Source organism: Haematobia irritans, chromosome 1, assembly GCF_050003625.1.
Source record: "Haematobia irritans isolate KBUSLIRL chromosome 1, ASM5000362v1, whole genome shotgun sequence".
Classification (NCBI taxonomy): Eukaryota; Metazoa; Arthropoda; class Insecta; order Diptera; family Muscidae; genus Haematobia; species Haematobia irritans.
Genome location: NC_134397.1, coordinates 263720766 through 263740311, shown reverse-complemented (window position 1 = coordinate 263740311; position 19546 = coordinate 263720766). Strand labels below are relative to the sequence as shown.

The following is a 19546-nucleotide window of genomic DNA, read 5'->3' as shown; positions in this document are numbered from 1 at the left end:
AAATGGGCCATATCGGTCCACTTTTATGTATAGCCCCCATATAAACGGACCCCCAAATTTGGCTTGCGATCGCTCTAGGAGAAGCAAATTTCATCCGATCCGGCTGAAATTTGGTACATGGTGTTAGTATATGGTCTCTAGCAACCACGCAAACATTGGTCCATATCGGTCCATAATTACATATAGCCCCCATATAAACCGATCCCCCGATTTGGCTTGCGGAGCCTCTAAGAGAACCAAATTTCATCGGATCCGGCTGAAATTTGGTACATGGTATTGCTATATGTTCTCTAATGACCATGCAAAAATTGGTCCACATCGCTCCATTATTATATATAGCCCCCATATAAACCGATCCCCCGATTTGGCTTGCCGAGCCTCTAAGAAATGAAAATTTCATCCGATCCGGCTGAAATTTGGTACATGGTGTTGGTATATGTTCTCCAATGACCATGCAAAAATTGGTCCATATCGGTCCATAATTATATATAGCCGTCATATAAATCGTTTCCCAGATTTGTCCTCGGGAGCCTCTTGGAGGAGCAAAATTCATCCGATCTGGTAGAAATTTGGAACATGGTTTTAGAATGTGGTCTCTAACAAACACGCAAGAATTGCTCCATATCGGTCCATAATTATATATAGCCCCCATATAAACCGTTCCCCAGATTTGATCGCCGGAGCCTCTTGGAGGAGCAAAATTCATCCGATCCGGTTGAAATTTGCAACGTGGTGTTAGTATAAGGCCGCTAATATCCATGCCAAAATTGGTCCATATCGGTCTGTAGTTATATATAGGCGATCCCCAATCACACAAAAATCGGTCCATATTCATGGTTGCCACTCGAGCCAAAAATAATCTACCAAAATTTTATTTTTATGGAAAACATTGTCAAAATTTTATTTCTACAGAAAACATTGTCAAAATTTTATTTCTACAGAAAATTTTGTCAAAATTTTATTTCTATAGAAAATTTTGTCAATATTTTATTTCTATAGAAAATTTTGTAAAAATTTTATTTCTATATAAAATTTTGTCCAAATTTTATTTCTATAGAAAATTTTGTACAAATTTTATTTCTTTAGAAAATTTTGTCAAAATTTTATTTCTATAGAAAATTTTGTAAAAATTTTATTTCTATAGAAAATATTTTCCAAATTTTACTTCTATAGAAAATGTTGTCAAAATTTTATTTTGTCAAAAATGTTATTTCTATAGAAACTTTAAACTTAATTATATACGTATTTGATCGGCCTTTTTTAGTTTAATATATACTACGTATGGACTACCTTGTAATTTAGAAAACGGTGTTAGGAAGTTTTAAGATACCTTGCCATCGGCAAGTGTTACCGCAACCCAAGTAATTCGAATGTGGATGACAGTCTTCAGTAGAAGTTTCTACGCAATCCATGGTGGAGGGTACATAAGCTTCGGCCTGGCCGAACTTACGGCCTTATATACTTGTTTGTAAATATTTTGATTCAATCGAAATATTTAGATTTATTTACAATTTAATATGAAACAAAATTAAGAAAAATTTTTCGGTAATTTGAAATTTCATTGCAATCATCCATTTGAAATAACATTGTAAACTGCTTAATGATGCTCTTATCTTAAGACAAACCAAATAGATCCAATACTACAATGGCAAGCATATGTAAACAAGTGTCAGGATTTATTAAATGGCCAATTTGTACAACATGCACCGATTGCATATATTTTGAAATGCTCTGCCAAGAAAACGCAATAAAATCTCGACAGAGGAAATTATGAGTACAAAGATCCCCATCCACCAACCGCCAATGTGTAAACAACAATGATGCAAAATAAGATTTTTTTTTTTAAATTTTTTATATGTACTTTTCATAATTTTATGTTAAATATTCACTTCTTATCCTACTCTTTTTTTTGCTATACTGGCTGCATAACGCAAAGCCTATTTATTGCAGTACCATAGAATATGAAAACAGAGTATAGGCCTAAATTTTGAAAATTTGCCAAAAAAAAATATACACAAGAGGATCATAAATTTTCATCATTTGTTTTTCTTTCTCATATATGAACATGGTCAACAAGAATAAGCAGGAGTCAAAGAGTAGAAACAAACAAAAATAAAAAATATATTATCAACAACATCAAAATGACATCTCACCAACAAATCATGACACTTTTGCGACACATGAATGACACCTAAACGACAGTTTATGCCAAAAACAAACAAAAAAATAAAATGGCATGAATTTTTGTTTTTTTTTTTTTTCGTCAATCCTATACCATGTTAACTTGAAACATAAATAGCAACTGTATCAATTATTCAAAGAATATTAATTAAAAAATATATGTAGATGAAAAATGGCAAACATTTCATCGGTCTTCTTCACCGAAATTTTTCCTTTGATTTAAAATTTCGGTCAACCTCAATTGTCCGTCCTTTTTTTTCAAAAAAAAAAAAATTATGAAAAAAAAATCGAATAAAACCCACTCTATAAAGTGAGTATATTTATTTAAGTTCACACAAAAAACGATATAGGCGCCATCTCACTGTATCTCATATTTTTTTTTTTAATGGAGTACATTTTTTAATTGTTTACAATTATTTGAAATTTGTAAAACATGTGCTTTTTAATGTCTGTAATGAATTTGCAATGACAGAAATATGAATTTCTTTTTATTTTTTATTATGTTTGGTAACTTATCACTTTTACTTATTCGCTAATGGGGATCATTCATTATTTTAAGCGAAGGTGATTCTTAAAAGATGCCTGTGGGAAATATAAGAAAAACAAATCTAATTCGTGAGATTCACCATAGGTCTCACCAGGGTCTATAGGAATTGGCAATAGTTACATGGCCACTCCTAAGAATATTTGGAATAAAGCCGAGGATTAAACCTTTCACTACCGAAATAAACCTAGTCTTAAAAACTTTCAATTTTTCTTCTTTGTTTACTTGTACTAACAGCATGTAGAAGAAAAATTGTAATTTTAAGGACCAATCTCAATTAGTTCAAAAGCTATATGAGTTTATTCTTAAAACTTGATTCTTGAATTGGGACCAGTGTTGATAGTATTTTTCTGGCTCTTGTCACCAAATTATGATGTTTTCGTCCCCAAAAATCCCCAATTTAAATTTAAACTGCTCACAAAAATCCCCAATACATTTTTGACAATCAGTAGAAAATCACTAATAATAATATAGCAAGCTGCAATAAGATCTAGATTTCGAACCACAACACCAAGAGACTGATGATCGTCTTCCAAATGCTGGAGACATGAAAATGCGAAATTTTGAGAACATTTTCTATATAGAAAAAAAATTTTTTTGACAAAATATAAAATATATAAAATGTTCTATATAATTTTGACAAAATTTTCTACATAGAAATACAATTTTGATAAAATTTTCTATATAGAAATAAAATTGTGACAAAATTGTTTACATTTCTATATGAAATTTTGACAAAATTTTCTATAGAAATAAAATTTTGACAAAATTTTCTATAGAAATAAAATTTTGACAAAACTGTCTCTAGAAATAAAATTTTAAAAATTTTCTATAGAAATAAAATTTTGACAAAATTTTCTATAGAAATAAAATGTTGACAACATTTTCTATAATAATAAAATTTTGACAAAATTTTCTATATAGAAATAAAATTGTGAGAAAATGTTCTATAGAAATAAAATTGTGACAAAATTGTTTACATTTCTATATGAAATTTTGACAAAATTTTCTATAGAAATAAAATTTTGATAAAATTTTCTATAGAAATAAAATTTTGACAAAATTTTCTATAGAAATAAAATTTTGATAAAATTTTCTATAGAAATAAAATTTTGACAAAATTTTCTATAGAAATAAAATTTTGACAAAACTGTCTCTAGAAATAAAATGTTGACAAAATTTTCTATAGAAATAAAATTTTGACAAAATTTTCTATAGAAATAAAATGTTGACAACATTTTCTATAATAATAAAATTTTGACAAAATTTTCTATATAGAAATAAAATTGTGACAAAATGTTCTATAGAAATACAATTTTGACAAAATCTTCTATAAAAATAACATTTAGACAAAATTTTCTATAGAAATAAAATTTTGACAAAATTTTCTATAGAAATAAAATTTTGATAAAATTTTCTAAAGATATGAAATTTTGACAAAATTTTCTATAGAAATAAAATTTTTATAAAATTTTCTATAGAAATAAAATTTTTACAAAATTTTCTATAGAAATAAGTTTGACAAAAATTTCTATAGAAATAAAATTTTGACAAAATGTTCTATATAGAAATAAAATTTTGACAAAATTTTCTATATAAAGGGTGATACGGTCAAAATTTGGTCAATATAAACTTGACGTATTTCTTACAATTTTGCATTTAAAAAACCTGAACACCCCTCATTTTGAAGGTGTGTGTGTAGAATGTTGCTCCTATTTTGATTTTGGAATTCACTCTTCAGTTGTCAAAAAGCCGTCCAAGCAAGAAGAGCAGCGTATCAAAATTTTGCTCGCGTATCGCGAAAATCCGAGCTACTAGCACGCAAAGCTGGCAAAATCGCTAAAAGTTGCCAAATCAACCGTTACAAATGTAATTAAAGTGTTTGGGGAACGTTTGTCGACAGCCAGGAAGTCTGGATCGGGGGAAATCGAAAACTGGAAGCCGCTGAGACGACAAAGAGAGTTGGTAGTTTCAAGCGAAACCCTAACCTCTCTCTCCGAGATGCCGCAAATAAGATGGGTGTATCGTCTACCAACGTGCATCGAGCCAAAAAACGAGCCGGACTATCGACTTACAAGAAGGTAGTGACTCCAAATCGCGATGATAAACAAAATACGACGGCCAAAGCGCGATCCCGGAGGCTGTACACGACGATGCTGACGAAGTTTGACTGTGTGGTAATGGACGACGAAACCTACGTCAAAGCCGACTACAAGTAGCTTCCGGGACAGGAGTTTTATACGGCAAAAGGGAGGGGAAAGGTAGCAGATATTTTCAAGTACATAAAACTGTCAAAGTTCGCAAAGAAATATGTGGTTTGTACCACATATTTCTTTGTACCTGTGGCTTGAAAAGCAGCATTTTCATAGCTTCCGGGACTGTCAACCAAGAAATTTACGTGAAAGAGTGTTTGAAAGAACGTCTGCTGCCTTTCCTGAAGAAACACGGTTGTTCCGTACTGTTTTGGCCGGATTTGACATCTTGCCATTACGGTAAAAAGGCCATGGAGTGCTACGCCGCCAAAACGTGCAGTTGGTTCCCAAGGACAAGAACCTTCCCAACACGCCAGAGCTCCGCGCAATTGAGAAGTACTGGGTTATTGTCAAGCGGAACCTAAAGAAGACCAAAAAAAACTGCTAAGGACGAGCAGCAATTCAAGGCAAACTGGCTTTCTGCGGCGAAGAAGGTGGACAAGGTGACTGTACAAAATCTGATGGCAGGTGTCAAGCGTGAGGCCCGGCAATTCGGATTAGGAAAAGCGAAAGCCTAACTGAATATTTTGCCTGAATTTTATACTAATTGAACTTGAAAAAGAAATTTAATTTGATTTTTTAAATAAACGATTTCACCGAATTACACGCGTTTTCCCTTGACCAAATTTTGACCGTATCACCCTTTAGAAATAAAATTGTGACAGAATTTTCTATAGAAATGAAATTTTGACAAATTCTTCTATAAAAATAAAATTTAGACAAAATTTTCTATAGAAATAAAATTTTAACAAAATTTTCTATAGAAATAAAATTTTGATAAAATTTTTACAAAATTCTCTATACATATATATGGGAGCTATATCTCAATCTGAACCGATTTCGATGAAAATTTGTAAATACAGTTAGTGCTATAGAAGATTTCATTTGGCCAACTTTGAGTACTATCGGTTGATAAATAAGGGTTTTATAGCCAAATTTAGAAAAATCGGGCGGTACATATATATGGGAGCTATAGCTAAATCTTAACCGGTTTCGATGATAGTGCTATAAAAGATTACATTTGGCCAACTTTGAGTAAGATCGGTTAATAAATAAGGGTGTTTTTGACAAATTTGGGAAAATCGGGCGATACATATATATGAGAGCTATATCTAAATCTGAACCGATTTCGATGAAATTTTGCAGACATAAAGGTGATGCAGAAGATTATTTTGCGCTAAATTTGACTAGTAAAAAATCGGCGATCGGCTAGTAAAAAAGTGCAACGTTACCCCATTTGTCGAAATCGGGCGATAATATATATGAGAGCTATATCCAAATTTGATCCGATTTCTTCCAAATTCAATAGCATTCATCCTTGTGCCCAAAAAAACTCTCTGTACAAAATTTCATCACAATCGGTTAATAGTTGCGACCGGAATCCTGTGAACAACAAATACATGGACAGACGGACGGACGGACGGACACCAAGCACTAGATCGACTTAGGAGGTGATTTTGAGTCGATCGGTATATATTTTATGGGGTCTAAAATCAATATTTCTGGTAGCCACATTTTGTGGCAGATCAAACTTATTATACCCTGATCACTATGTGGTTTAGGGTATAAAAGAAAATGATTTATATTCCCTCTCAAAAATACATTCATCAATTAATACCTCCTCACCTTTACTGTAAGCTTTTGGCGTAATATTTAGCCCAAATTTTCTTTTTTTTTATAGCTCTAATAATAACATAAATAATTGCTGATATTATGAACCCATTAAAGAAAGAACTTTATGTAAACACACTTGTACAATAAATTAAAGACTTTTTAGAAAAAAAAAACTACTCTTGTGGTATAGAGGCAAAACGCAAAATTTTCTAAACAAACATTATTTTCACTACAAAGATGAACTATAAAAATATACACGAGAAATATGCAAACAAAACTCGCAAAAAATCCAATTATTATAAATCAACGACGCGTGCCAAATGATGGGAACCATAAATAAACGACCGCAAAATAAAACCACCAAATAAAACTACAAAACATTTTTTCTCATGTTTTCGCTTGAAAGCAACAAAAACATTTTTGAAGAAACAAAAAAATTAAACTAATCCGCCAAAGATTAGGAAACTATTTGTCTAAATTCTCTATGGGTCAAAACAAAAACGAACGAAGTCTATGCTTAGCCATATGGCCAAATGATGATTGCTGCAATGTTGCCGATAATGGCGATAGTGCGAAATATTTCAAGTGTCTTTCATCTATGAAATGAAAGTGAAAATGTTATATTCCTATACAATGTAGAGCTAAACTGTAGTATGCGATTTACAGTGGTCCGAAAAAATGCAATATAATGGTTAGAATAACTTAAGCATTAAAATTGGAATTCTTAACATAGCGATATTCCCACTATTGCATAGTTTTAGGAGCTGCTGGTATAGATTCATAACTTTTCGATTTTGCCTTGACCTAATTATTCGAAGGAACATATTGACTTAAGAAGTCACTCCTAGATCTGAAAAACTATCGATAATAGTACCAATCGATAGTTTCAACAACAAAAAAACTCGATACAATAACTATTTCCGATTTTAAATGGTTGTTATTAAACTAAAGTAGTCGCATCTCTTTTGTGCCTTTGAAACTCACATTTTATTGATTTTCGTCTTGGTTGAATTTGTGGCGACACTCGTTTTTAAATTTCATTTTTTAAATATAATTTGTTTTTGCCTTTTTTGTCAAATTATTTTCTAACCCCAGTTTTGCTGCTTAAAAGAATTCGAACGAATTATTTTCAAATGAACAATTTTAAATTTTTATAAATTGTGCGCTTTATTTGAACCACTTACAAATTCACCATAACATCGATAAACAGTAGTCCTTGATATTTGTAAAAAATATTCGCACGATTATTTTTTTTTTCACGATTTGATTTAATTTTTTGGATGAGATGAATCTTTTAAGCTGCTGTAAAGAACAAAAATAGCTCTCGTATGTCAAAACGTATAACCTCAAAAATGTCAAGCATTACGATAGAACTGTCAATTGGCATGGCATGCACGTTTGCCACAGTTGGTAGAATTCTACCAAAAATGGTATATAGATTTTTGACTGTTTGGTAGATTGGTAGAATTCTTTGTTTTGGTAGATTTTTTCGAACAATTTCTCTCTAACTAAAAGGTACTTCACAAATTTTCTATAGAAATAAAATTTTGAAAAAAATCTATAGAAATAAAATTTTGAAAAAATTGTCCCAAGAAATAAATTTTTAACAAAATTTTCTATAGAAATAAAATTTTGACACAATTTTCTATTGAAATAAAATTTGTAAAAAATTTTCTATACACCCTCGAAAAAAAAACGCTTCTCTAACATATGTTCCAAACATATTTTGCAGGAAGCACATATATTATTGGATACCGCCGAAACATAAATATGTTTGTTTTATATGAGCATATTATATGTTTGGAAGCATTTTGAGTCCAAAAATAGTATATACTTGGAAGAATTCCCCAAAGAAGATTGTGTTCATTCCCTCACATAATTTTCACTTCCACGCAATTTTTGAGTTCTTCGCTTTTTTCTGTAATACAAATATGCTGCTTTTTTTCAAATGTCTATTCTCTTGGTTCCGAATGTCTATTCTCTTTATTCCGAATACTCATTCTACTATTCAAATTAAATAATATTTAGACTTAAGCATACCAAATTTTTGGCCTTATTATAAAACAGTTTTCCGAAACAACATACAAGCGGTTTCACAGAAATTGCTCTCATTTCATTCTCTCGCTGTGTTATGTTGATATCTTTTTATTCAACCCTCCCGGTTTCCATCTCTATTTCTTTCTCTATACTAACTCTCTCTCTCTCTCTCTCTCTCTGTCGCTCTCTGAATAAAGTACCCCAACATATATATGTTTACTCGAAATTTGTAAATGTATATATGTTTACATTCACACATATTATTTTTATGAAACATTCATGCCCCAAACATAATATAATCTAACATATTAACATTTTTTGTTAGTTTAGGAACATTACATGTTTGCACTTAAATATATTGTGTTTAAAAATTGTGCCCGAAACACATTTTGTTAATATCGGAACATATGAAAAACATATTTTTCTAACAGTGTATAAATAAAATTCTGATAAAATTTTCTATAGTAATAACATTTGGACAAAATTTTCTATAGAAATAAAATTAAAAAAAAAAATATTGTATAAAATAAGACTTTCTATAGAAATAAATTTTTGACAAAATTTTCAATAGAAACAAAATTTTGACAAAATTTTCTATAGAAATAAAACTATGCCATAATTATCTATATAAAAAATTTTTGACAAAATTATCTATATAAAATAAAATTTTGACAACATATTCTATAGAAATAAAATTTAGACAACATATTCTATAGAAATAAAATCTTAACAAAATTTTCTATAGAAATAAAATTTTGACAAAATTTTATATAGAAATAAAGTTTTAACAAAATTTTGTATAGAAATAAAATTAAAAAAATATTGTATAGAAAAATATTGTATAAAATTTTAACAAAAGTTTCTATAGAGATAAAACTTTGACAAAATTTTCTATAGAAATAAAATTTTGACAAAAGTTTCTATAGAGATAAAAATTTGACAAAATGTTCAATAAAAATAAAATTTTGACAAAACTTTAGTATCACAATGGACTGAATAGTCTAAGTGAGCCTGATACATCGGGCTGCCACCTAACCTTCTATAGAAATAAAATTTAAAAAATATTGTATAGAAATAAAATGTTGACAAAATTTTCCATAGAAATAAAATTTTGACAAAAGTTTCTACAGAGATAAAAATTTGACAAAATGTTGTATAGAAATAAAATTTTAACAAAACTTTCCATATAAATAAAATTTAAAAAATATTGTACAGAAATAAAATTTCGATAAAATTTTCTATAGAAATAAAATTTTGACAAAATTTTCTATAGAGATAAAAATTTGACAAAATTTTCTATAGAAATAAAATTTAAAAAAATATTGTATAGAAATAAAATTTTGACAGCATTTTATGTAGCAATAAAATTTTGACATAATTTTCTATAGAAATAAAATTTTGACAAAATTTTCTATAAATAAATAAAATTTCGACAAAATTTACTATAGAAATAAAATTTTGACAAAAGTTTCTATAGAGATAAAAATTTGACAAAATTTTCTATAGGAATAAAATGTTGACAAAATTTTCTATAGAAATAAAATTTAAAAAAATATTGTATAGAAATAAAATTTTGACAACATTTTATGTAGCAATAAAATTTTGACATAATTTTCTATAGAAATAAAATTTTAACAAAATTTTCTATAAAAATAAAATATTGACAAAATTTTCTATAGAAATAAAATTTTGACAAAATTTTCTATAAAAATAAAATATTGACAAAATTTTCAATAGAAATAAAATTTTGACAACATTTTCTATAGAAATAAAATTTTGACAAAAGTTTCTATAGACATAAAAATTTAACAAAATTTTCTATAGGAATAAAATTTTGACAAAATTTTCTATAGAAATAAAATTTAAAAAATATTGTACAGAAATAAAATGTTGACAAAATTTTCTATAGAAATAAAATTTTGACAAAAGCTTCTGTAGAGATAAAAATTTGACAAAATTTTCTATAGGAATAAAATTTTGACAAAATTTTCTATGGAAATAAAATTTTGACAAAATTTTCTATAGAAATAAAATTTTGACAAAATTTTCTATAGAAATAAAATTTTGACAAAATTTTCTATAGAAATAAAATTTTGACAAAATTTTCTATAGAAATAAAATTTTGACAAAATTTTCTATGGAAATAAAATTTGGACAAAATTTTCTATAGAAATAAAATTTTGACATAATTTTCTATAGAAAAAAAATTTTAACAAAATTTTCTATAGGAATAAAATTTTGACAAAATTTTCTATGGAAATAAAATTTTGACAAAATTTTCTATAGAAATAAAATTTTGACAAAATTTTCTATGGAAATAAAATTTTGACAAAATTTTCTATAGATATAAAATTTTGACAAAATTTTCTATAGAAATAAAATTTTGACAAAATTTTCTACAAAAGTTTCTATAGAGATAAAATTTTGACAAAATTTTCTATAGGAATAAAATTTTGACAAAACTTTCTATAGAAATAAAATTTTAAAAAATATTGTATAGAAATAAAATTTTGACATAATTTTCTATAGAAATACAATTTTGACAAAAGTTTTTATAAAGATAAAAATTTGACAGAATTTTCTATAGAAATAAAATTTAAAAAATATTGTATAGAAATAAAATTTTGACATAATTTTCTATACAAATAAAATTTTGACAAAATTTTCTATAGAAATAAAATTTTGACAAAATTTTCTATAGAAATAAAATTTTGACATAATTTTCTATACAAATAAAATTTTGACAAAATTTTCTATAGAAATAAAATTTTGACATAATTTTCTATAGAAATAAAGTTTTAGCAAAATTTTGTATAGAAATAAAATTCTGACAAAATTTTCTATAGAAATAAAATTTTGCACAATAACATCTTTTTGTTTGGTAGTTTTGTTGTAATATTTTCTTCAAATTTTGATAGATTATGTATGACTCGAGTGGCAACCATGTTTGCATGGCATTAAATGACAGTTTAAAAATCCAAATTATAACAGGCACTTCAATGTATAAAATGTTTCTATATAAAATTTCTATATAATTTTTTTTTCCTTTGATCCAAAAATTCAATGTTTCACTGAATTTAAAATTTCTTTATATCATTGATGTTTTTTGTACTTTAAGGAAAATTTGTCTTCCATCAAAGAGCTATGACTTTTGCTGGGAGACCCAAAAATCATCGATTCGAGTCCTAAATATTTAAAGCAAAGATTACAAACTTGCAGTGACAATTTAAATTGATACACTGTAAAAATATTGACTGTCAAAATTTTGCAACCAAAATTTTAGGATATCCAATTTACATTATTACGGCCAAATATCTTTCTAATGAAAAACAAATTGGGGCAGATGCAATAAATTTAACATGGCCTTGACATTGGACGGATGTCCACCATTTCAGCAGACGTTACACTGAATTTGCATCACTTCTTAAAGTTTTATCCGAATTCAGTATTTTAAATGTAGATAGTTCCCTAAACATTTTGCATTAAATTTGTGTTTGATCCCATTAATATATTTTCATACATTTTTCAAAAAAAAAAAAACCTTGAGACTGTTACAAAAATTTATAATGCTCTGGAATTTAAATAAATTCTTAAAATATTTTTTTATTAAACCTATATAGAAAATAGTGAAATGAAACAACACAAAATAAATTAATTATAATGGTGGTGTCAATAATGTCTAGTGGTGTTGTTTGACTCTGCAATCGGAAAGAAATAGGAATTTGTTTTTTTTATTAATATTTTTTTCTATTTTTATGATATCATATAAAAAACAGAAAATATGTATTTTTGGAAAAACACATAAATTTAAAAATATCTTATGAAATATTTTGCAAAAAATATTTCATAATATTTTCAATATGACTACATGTATGTGAAATTGTACATATATTTATTGCTAACATTAACCTAAAAAATATATTGTATATATGTAATTTTGCATACTGCTCCATATGGGTGGCCATAAATCATAAATAATTTTTGTCAAATTCTATTTTATGTTCTCTATCTCTACACGTTTATTAATTAATAACGCTGACCAGTGAAACTTGTCAAGCCTTTAGATAACTCATAAATTCTCTAATATAATTTCTTAGTTTAACTTAACATTTTTAATAGAGTAGTTTTTTTTTTGAGAATTTAGCATATATTTTTGCTATTTATTTTATATTTAATTTTTAATGATACGATTCTAATAATTTTGTTTTTTTTTTCAATTTATTTTTAGCTGAAGTCAAAATGCCCAGCGGAAAGGTAGATAAGCCTATTATTCAAGATAACCGTGATGGTACCGTATCAGTCAAATACGATCCCAAGGAAGAAGGCTCTCATGAATTGATTGTCAAATATAATGGTGAACCTGTTCAAGGTAAGTTTTAGAATATGCAATAAACAAAGCGATTGAATACCCTAAAAAATAAAATATGAATTTATACATCAATTTGGATGGAAGTCTTTCTGACTTCCATAAAATGCATGAACTTTTACTTAGGTTAGGTTAGGTGGGAGCCCGATGTATCAGGCTCACTTAGACTATTCAGTCGATTGTGATACCACAGAGTGGTGAACTTCTCTCTGAACTTTTGAACTTTTACTTAAATGCGTTGCACTAAATTTTGAATTTTTTAATAATATACATGTAATATTTCATAAAATAAAAATAAACTTTACGAAACTTATATCGGACAATACTGGGTTTCTCGTGGCGTCAGACAGCCACCACATAGCTTTGCTCTCATATCTGTACACTGAAAAAAATATTAAAATACGGATGCAAATTTTGCTTAGCATAAAAGACGCATTTCTCTAATCTAAAGTTTTTTTTCCTTGCCCAAAAGTCGATAAACTTTTCAATGAAGTCGTATTGCCCTTATAATTAAGTCCTTATAGTTAAATGAATCGATTTAAAAATGGGTATGTTTACAGCAAAGAATTTTTTGAAATTGTTGTAATAAGGCCAACTTGGCGTTCATAATTCTGAAAAATTGTTTAAAACTACCCAGCAAAAAAAAGCGTCGCCAAAAAAGTAGTGGAAATGTTCTTTTTGGATCCGGAAGTGGTACAAAATTGGCGCAGAAGCGATGAATTTAACATGGCCTTGTCATTGGACGGATGTCCACCATTTCAACAGCCGTTGCACAGAATATGCATCACTTTTTTGTAGGTATAATCCGAATTCAGTGTTTTACAAATAAATCATTTTTAACATTTTTTTATGATTTTTAATGCATTCTAACGCTTGTCTGAAATTTTTGACCTCAAATATTTTCAAAAATTCGCAATTTTTTGTTTTTTTTTTACACAAAATTTCAATAATTTGTACCATTTTATTAATTCTTGCTCTGTTTTTAACCTATTTGAAACAAAAAAGGGATTTATCATTTTTTTTACACAACATTGCAATAATTTGTACCACTTTATTAATTCTTGCTCTGTTTTTAACCTATTTGAAACAAAAAAAGTTAAAATTACCCATTAAAAATATGAAAAAAGGCGAGTTATAAAAACTTGAATTAAAAGAACTTCATGCACGGACGAAAAAGACTATTTTGTCATATGTTTGGATGTAAAAATTATATGTTTGGAACTCAAACACAATATTTTTAAGTGCAAGCATATAATGTTCATAAACCAGCACAACATGTTTGGGACATATATGTTAATATATTAGAACATATTATGTTTGGGACATAAAATATTTGTAAATATAATATGCTTAGATGCAAACATTTAGTAATTTAGAAATAGCCTATAAAAATATATGTGTTTAGAAAGAGAGATCTAGAGAGTATGCTGCAAGTACAATAATGCAAGTAACCAATTGGCGCCTTAAAAATATATCCACACAAAGAATTCATTAAAATTTTTTTCTACCAGTGTATGTCCTAAGGTGAAACATGATATGTTAGAACAATACAAACAATATATTGTTTGGACCAATTCTGAAAATATATATGTTTGAAGCAAAATGTTTTTGGGGTATATGATACACCCAGAGAAGGAATATGATCACCTCAAACATGTTTTAAGAGCAAAATGTTATTTTTGGGTGGTGACCATGTAACATGGTTTTCGCAACCATGACATTCTCTCGGAAATTATGTATCTGATTTCGGCAAGCAGGTTATATTTGACTAGAAAATAACATTTTAGTGACAAACATTTTACATGGTCACCATACAAAAATAACATTTTGCTCTTGAAACATGTTTGAGGTGATCATATTCCTTCTCTGCGTGTACAGAAGCGATTTTTTTTTGAGGGTGTGAGTAGTTCAAATAAAGAACATCTTTGGGAGGTCATTTTTAGAAGTGCTTTTAAAGTTGTGCTCTTAGAAGTACTTCCAATTTTTTTTACTGGGTAATGAAACTGTTTTCAAAATTGTAGACGTTTTGTATCTTGACTACAAAGCAACAAACGAGTAATTATTTGACATTGACAGAATCATGATATTATTATTTTTTTAATCTAAACGACCCATAAGATTGTTACATAAATTCGGTATTTAAATTTTCTCTATTTGTTTGTGTTTTTAGGATCTCCCTTCAAATTCCATGTTGACTCAATCACTTCCGGTTACGTTACGGCCTATGGCCCTGGCCTCACTCATGGCGTTACTGGTGAGCCATGCAACTTTACCATCTCCACCAAGGGTGCCAGTGCTGCTGGTTTGACCATGGCTGTTGAAGGACCCAGCAAAGTTGATGTAAGTATAAAGGTTCTTTTCTTATAAGTTTGTGTTCAAGGTGTCTGCATTAGACTATGATCAAGTTTGAACTCACAACAAAAAAGATCTGCTATATTCACCACATGATCATATGTATGTGCAGATTTTTGAGCGAGAAAAGCCTTTGGTCTCTTAAATATCGGAACTTTTTTTGATTTCCCCTAGTGAAACACGAATTTACACCCAGAGAACGAATATGGATCACCTCAAACATGTTTCAAGAGCAAAATGTTATTTTTGGACGGGGAACATGTAACATGTTTGTCGAAGCCATGTTATTTTCTCGGAAATTATGTATCTGATTTCGGCAAAGCATGTATATGTTTAAGAAGAAAACAACATTTTTGCCACAAAATGTGTTACATGTTCCTCGTCCAAAAATTACATTTTGCTCTGTATGATCACCCAAATGATTTTGGGTGATCATACAGACTTTACCTATGAACACGATCATTTATTACATATGTTAGTCAATTCACAGATGAAAACATCACCAGACAAATTCATAAGTGACCCATCACACCAAATTTTCATTATGAGTGTTTGATGTCATACAGCAACAAATAGACACAATGAAAATTCGTGTTAGTATCAGAAATCTAATTAGGATTTATCACTACCATATATTTAATAGCGGCATCAAAAAATTTAAACGTGGAGTTCTCTATAAACACAACCATTGCGACTATTGGTAGCCAATGCAATTTTACTCCTAAATGTTAATTTTTTTTAACACATCGCTAGCTAGTCTTACTTGATGCTTTGCCACGTGGTAAATATTTTATCTTCAAATAAAGCGATCCTCTACCTATTTAAGCCACTTTAGATCTTGATCGGTTCATATAGAAGAGTCTAATTACACTAGTTTACACTGAAAATGTACATTTGAAGAGAGGGTACCAGAGAATGAAGCCGACCCATTTTTGTCGGTGGCGGCAGACACTAACTTTTTGCCTCCGGCGGCGGCGACTTGGAGGCTAAGCCGATATAAATTGGTCAATTCGGCGGCGGACAATTATCCATTATAAAATCAATTTGAGGCAGAGAATGAAGCCGCCGAGTCGCGCCGCTGATTTTATCCGCCGCCGAGCATTGTTTGCCAGTCGACGCCACCGCCGAATATGTAGACTCATCTCGACTTAAATTTAGCCGCCAACAACAAACACATATTCCTCTTTCGCTCTTATTGAAGTGCACTCAGAGTGATCACGTCGAGTACATTGCGAGAACAAAACTGCATAGAGTACTACATGTACAACATGCAGTTTGAGGAATATAAATAACAGTTATTCTTCATTCTCTATGGCTTCGGTTTGTTAAACAGAAGGGCTAACGTTAGGGTAAGTGTGTGACATACATACAGTTTGTCAAGAAAGTGTTTTGACAATGGGATCAAAATTATGTTTTGTTCCAAAATTAAATATAATGAAATTTTAAAATAATATTTTATTATGTATTTTGCAAAGTATACATACGTACACAGAATTAAAAATTTAACAAAATATTTAATATTTCAATTTTTTTTGGATTTGAAATAGTTGGCAATGTCAAAAGACTTTCTTGACAGACTGTACATATCTATGGTTAAGTACAATGGAAACTGTTGCTTTGTACATAACTGAGAAATACTGTGGTAAATACCACCTAAAGTGAACAGAATGCATGTTGTACTCGTTCTCAAGTACTTACATTTTTATACCCACCACCATAGAATGGGGTATAATAAGTTTGTCATTCCGTGTGTAACACATCGAAATATCGACTTCCGACTATATAACTTATATATTCTTGATCAGGGAGAAATTCTAAAACGATATAAGCATGTCCGTCTGTCTGTCTATCTGTTGTAATCACGCGACAGCCTTCAATAATTGCGCTATCGTCCTGAAATTTTGCACAGATTCGTTTTTTGGTTGCAGGCAGGTCAAGTTCGAAGATGGGCTATATCGGTCCAAGTTTTGATATAGTCCCCATATAAACCAATTTCTCGATTTGGGGTCTTGGGCTTATAAAAAACGTAGTTTTTGTTCAATTAGCCTGAAATTGAAAATCGAGAGGTACTTGAGAGGTACCGAAAATGGTGCCCCCATATAGACCGATCTCCCGATTTTGGTTCTTAGGCGTCTAGAAACTGTATTTTCTATCCGTTTGTCCTCAAATTGAAAATCTTGAGGTATTTTAGGACCATAAAGAGGTGTGTCGGAAATGGTCCGTATCGGTCCATGTTTTGGTATAGTCGCCATATAGACCGATCTTCCGATTTTTATTCTTTGGATTCTATAAACTGTATTTATTACCCGATTTGCCTAGAAATCTAGAGGTATTTTGGGACCCCAAATATGTGTGCCGAAATTGAGGTGCATCGGTCCATTTTTTGGTATAACCCCTATATAGACTGATCCCTCGATTTTACTTCTTGGGCTTCTAGAATTCGTAGTTTTCACCAATTCGTCTGAAAGTGGAATTCTAAAGGCATTTGAGGAACATTAACAGGTGGTGAGTATTGATCCATTTTTTGGTATAGGCCCCATATAGACCTAACTCCCGAATTTATATCTAGGACTTCAAATCAAGTCGATATTTTATCATATACACGATATGTTTATGATTTCTCTAAAACTCCAACAAAATTGGTTCTCATAAATCCAGAATCTGAGCTGGTCTTCATAGGTAGAATCTTTAATTTTTTTCTTCGGGAAGCGTACTGGTTGAACTGATTTACTTGGGAGAAGATTTGTCATCAAACCCCCCTAAAATGATATATATTATCAAGTAACCTGCTACGACGATGAGTTTTCAAAGTAAACTATTATATTTGATTCATGGTGGTGGGTATTTAAGATTCGGCCCTGCCGAACTTACTGTTGTATATACTTGTTATTGTTCCTTTTTTCAGAACACATATTGTTTCTGATAAGTACTCGTTGGTTTTTTGATAAGCAAGTGTTCTCTTCACTTCCCTACTTGCGCTCTGAGAGAAAGAGTGTGTATGTACCACATTCGACAGCGATTTGCATACATGTAGTGAAAAGTTATTCGATGCAGACCTCTAATGTCTACCATCCTACGGTATTCTTTGAATTTGCTCGTAACTCAACATACTTGTCCATGTGTATCGATTATAGAAATCCAAAAACAAAAAACGCGAAGGCCACTCAGGAAAAATTTTTGTTTTTCATTTTTAAATGAAGCTTTATGCTGAAGTTTGATTGGAATACCGAAAGCCGACTAACCGTTGTTCAAACCCGGGGTTTTTTGACAGCCTAGGCTAACCCGAATTTTGTACCAGTGAACTGCAACCGGTGGCATTTTTTCGTATTGCAATCTTACCCACAAAATGTCGGTGGCAGTGATTAAGACACCAATTACCATGTGATCTTTTACATTGATACAAATGCGAGAATAAAACAAGTAAGTAAAGTCTAAAGTCGGGCGGGGCCGACTATATTATACCCTTCACCCCTATGTAGACCAAAATTTGTGTTACCATCTCGACTACTTCACATTTGCTGGAAGCTGTGTAAAGGAGACAATTTTTTTACTTCTACAAAATCTCTAAAATTAAAAATTAAATCGGCTAATGCTATCCAGTTAATTGGAGGAAACTTCCATTGAAAATGGGTCTAAAATGTGTAACAGTCTACCATATTTCCCCAACTCTGGTGTACGTATATATGGGAGTTATATATAATCTGAACCGATTTTGACTAAATTTGACATGTATAGTTAGAATAATAATTCTGCTATCTATGCGAAATTTCACGTAAATGGGTCATATGAGTGCAAATCGGATGGAAGATATATATGGGAGCCATATCTAAATCTGAACCGATTTCCACCAAATTTGGCAGGATTACCGATACTACTAAACGTACTCCTTGTTTGAAATTTGAAGCAAATCACGGGAAACCCCTGGATATTGAGGCCATATAATTTCAAATCGGACGAAAGATATATATGGGAGCTATATCTAAAATTTGAAGTAAGCCAGGGCAAAACTCTGGCTTTTGAGACCATATAAGTCCAAATCGGGCGAAAGATATATATGTGAGCTATACCTAAATCTGAACCGATTTTAACAAAATTTGACACAGTTAACGATACTACTAAACATACCCCTTGTGCAAAATTTGAAGCAAATCACGGCAAAACTCTGGCTTTTGTGGCCATATAAGTTCAAATCGGACGAAA

At 29.9% G+C, this 19546-nt stretch overlaps 1 protein-coding gene across 12 annotated transcripts in view; it reads left to right on the top strand.

Moving 5' to 3' along the window:
- The window catches only part of cher (filamin A protein cher), a 227384-nt gene that overhangs the window by 200639 nt on the left and 7199 nt on the right, over positions 1-19546 (top strand). For all 12 annotated transcript variants that reach the window (XM_075292144.1, XM_075292136.1, XM_075292085.1 and 9 more), the window contains 2 exons: positions 12857-12997; positions 15165-15334. In XM_075292144.1, the coding sequence (XP_075148259.1) occupies positions 12857-12997; positions 15165-15334 (311 nt within the window). The remainder of the gene's footprint in view (positions 1-12856; positions 12998-15164; positions 15335-19546) is intronic.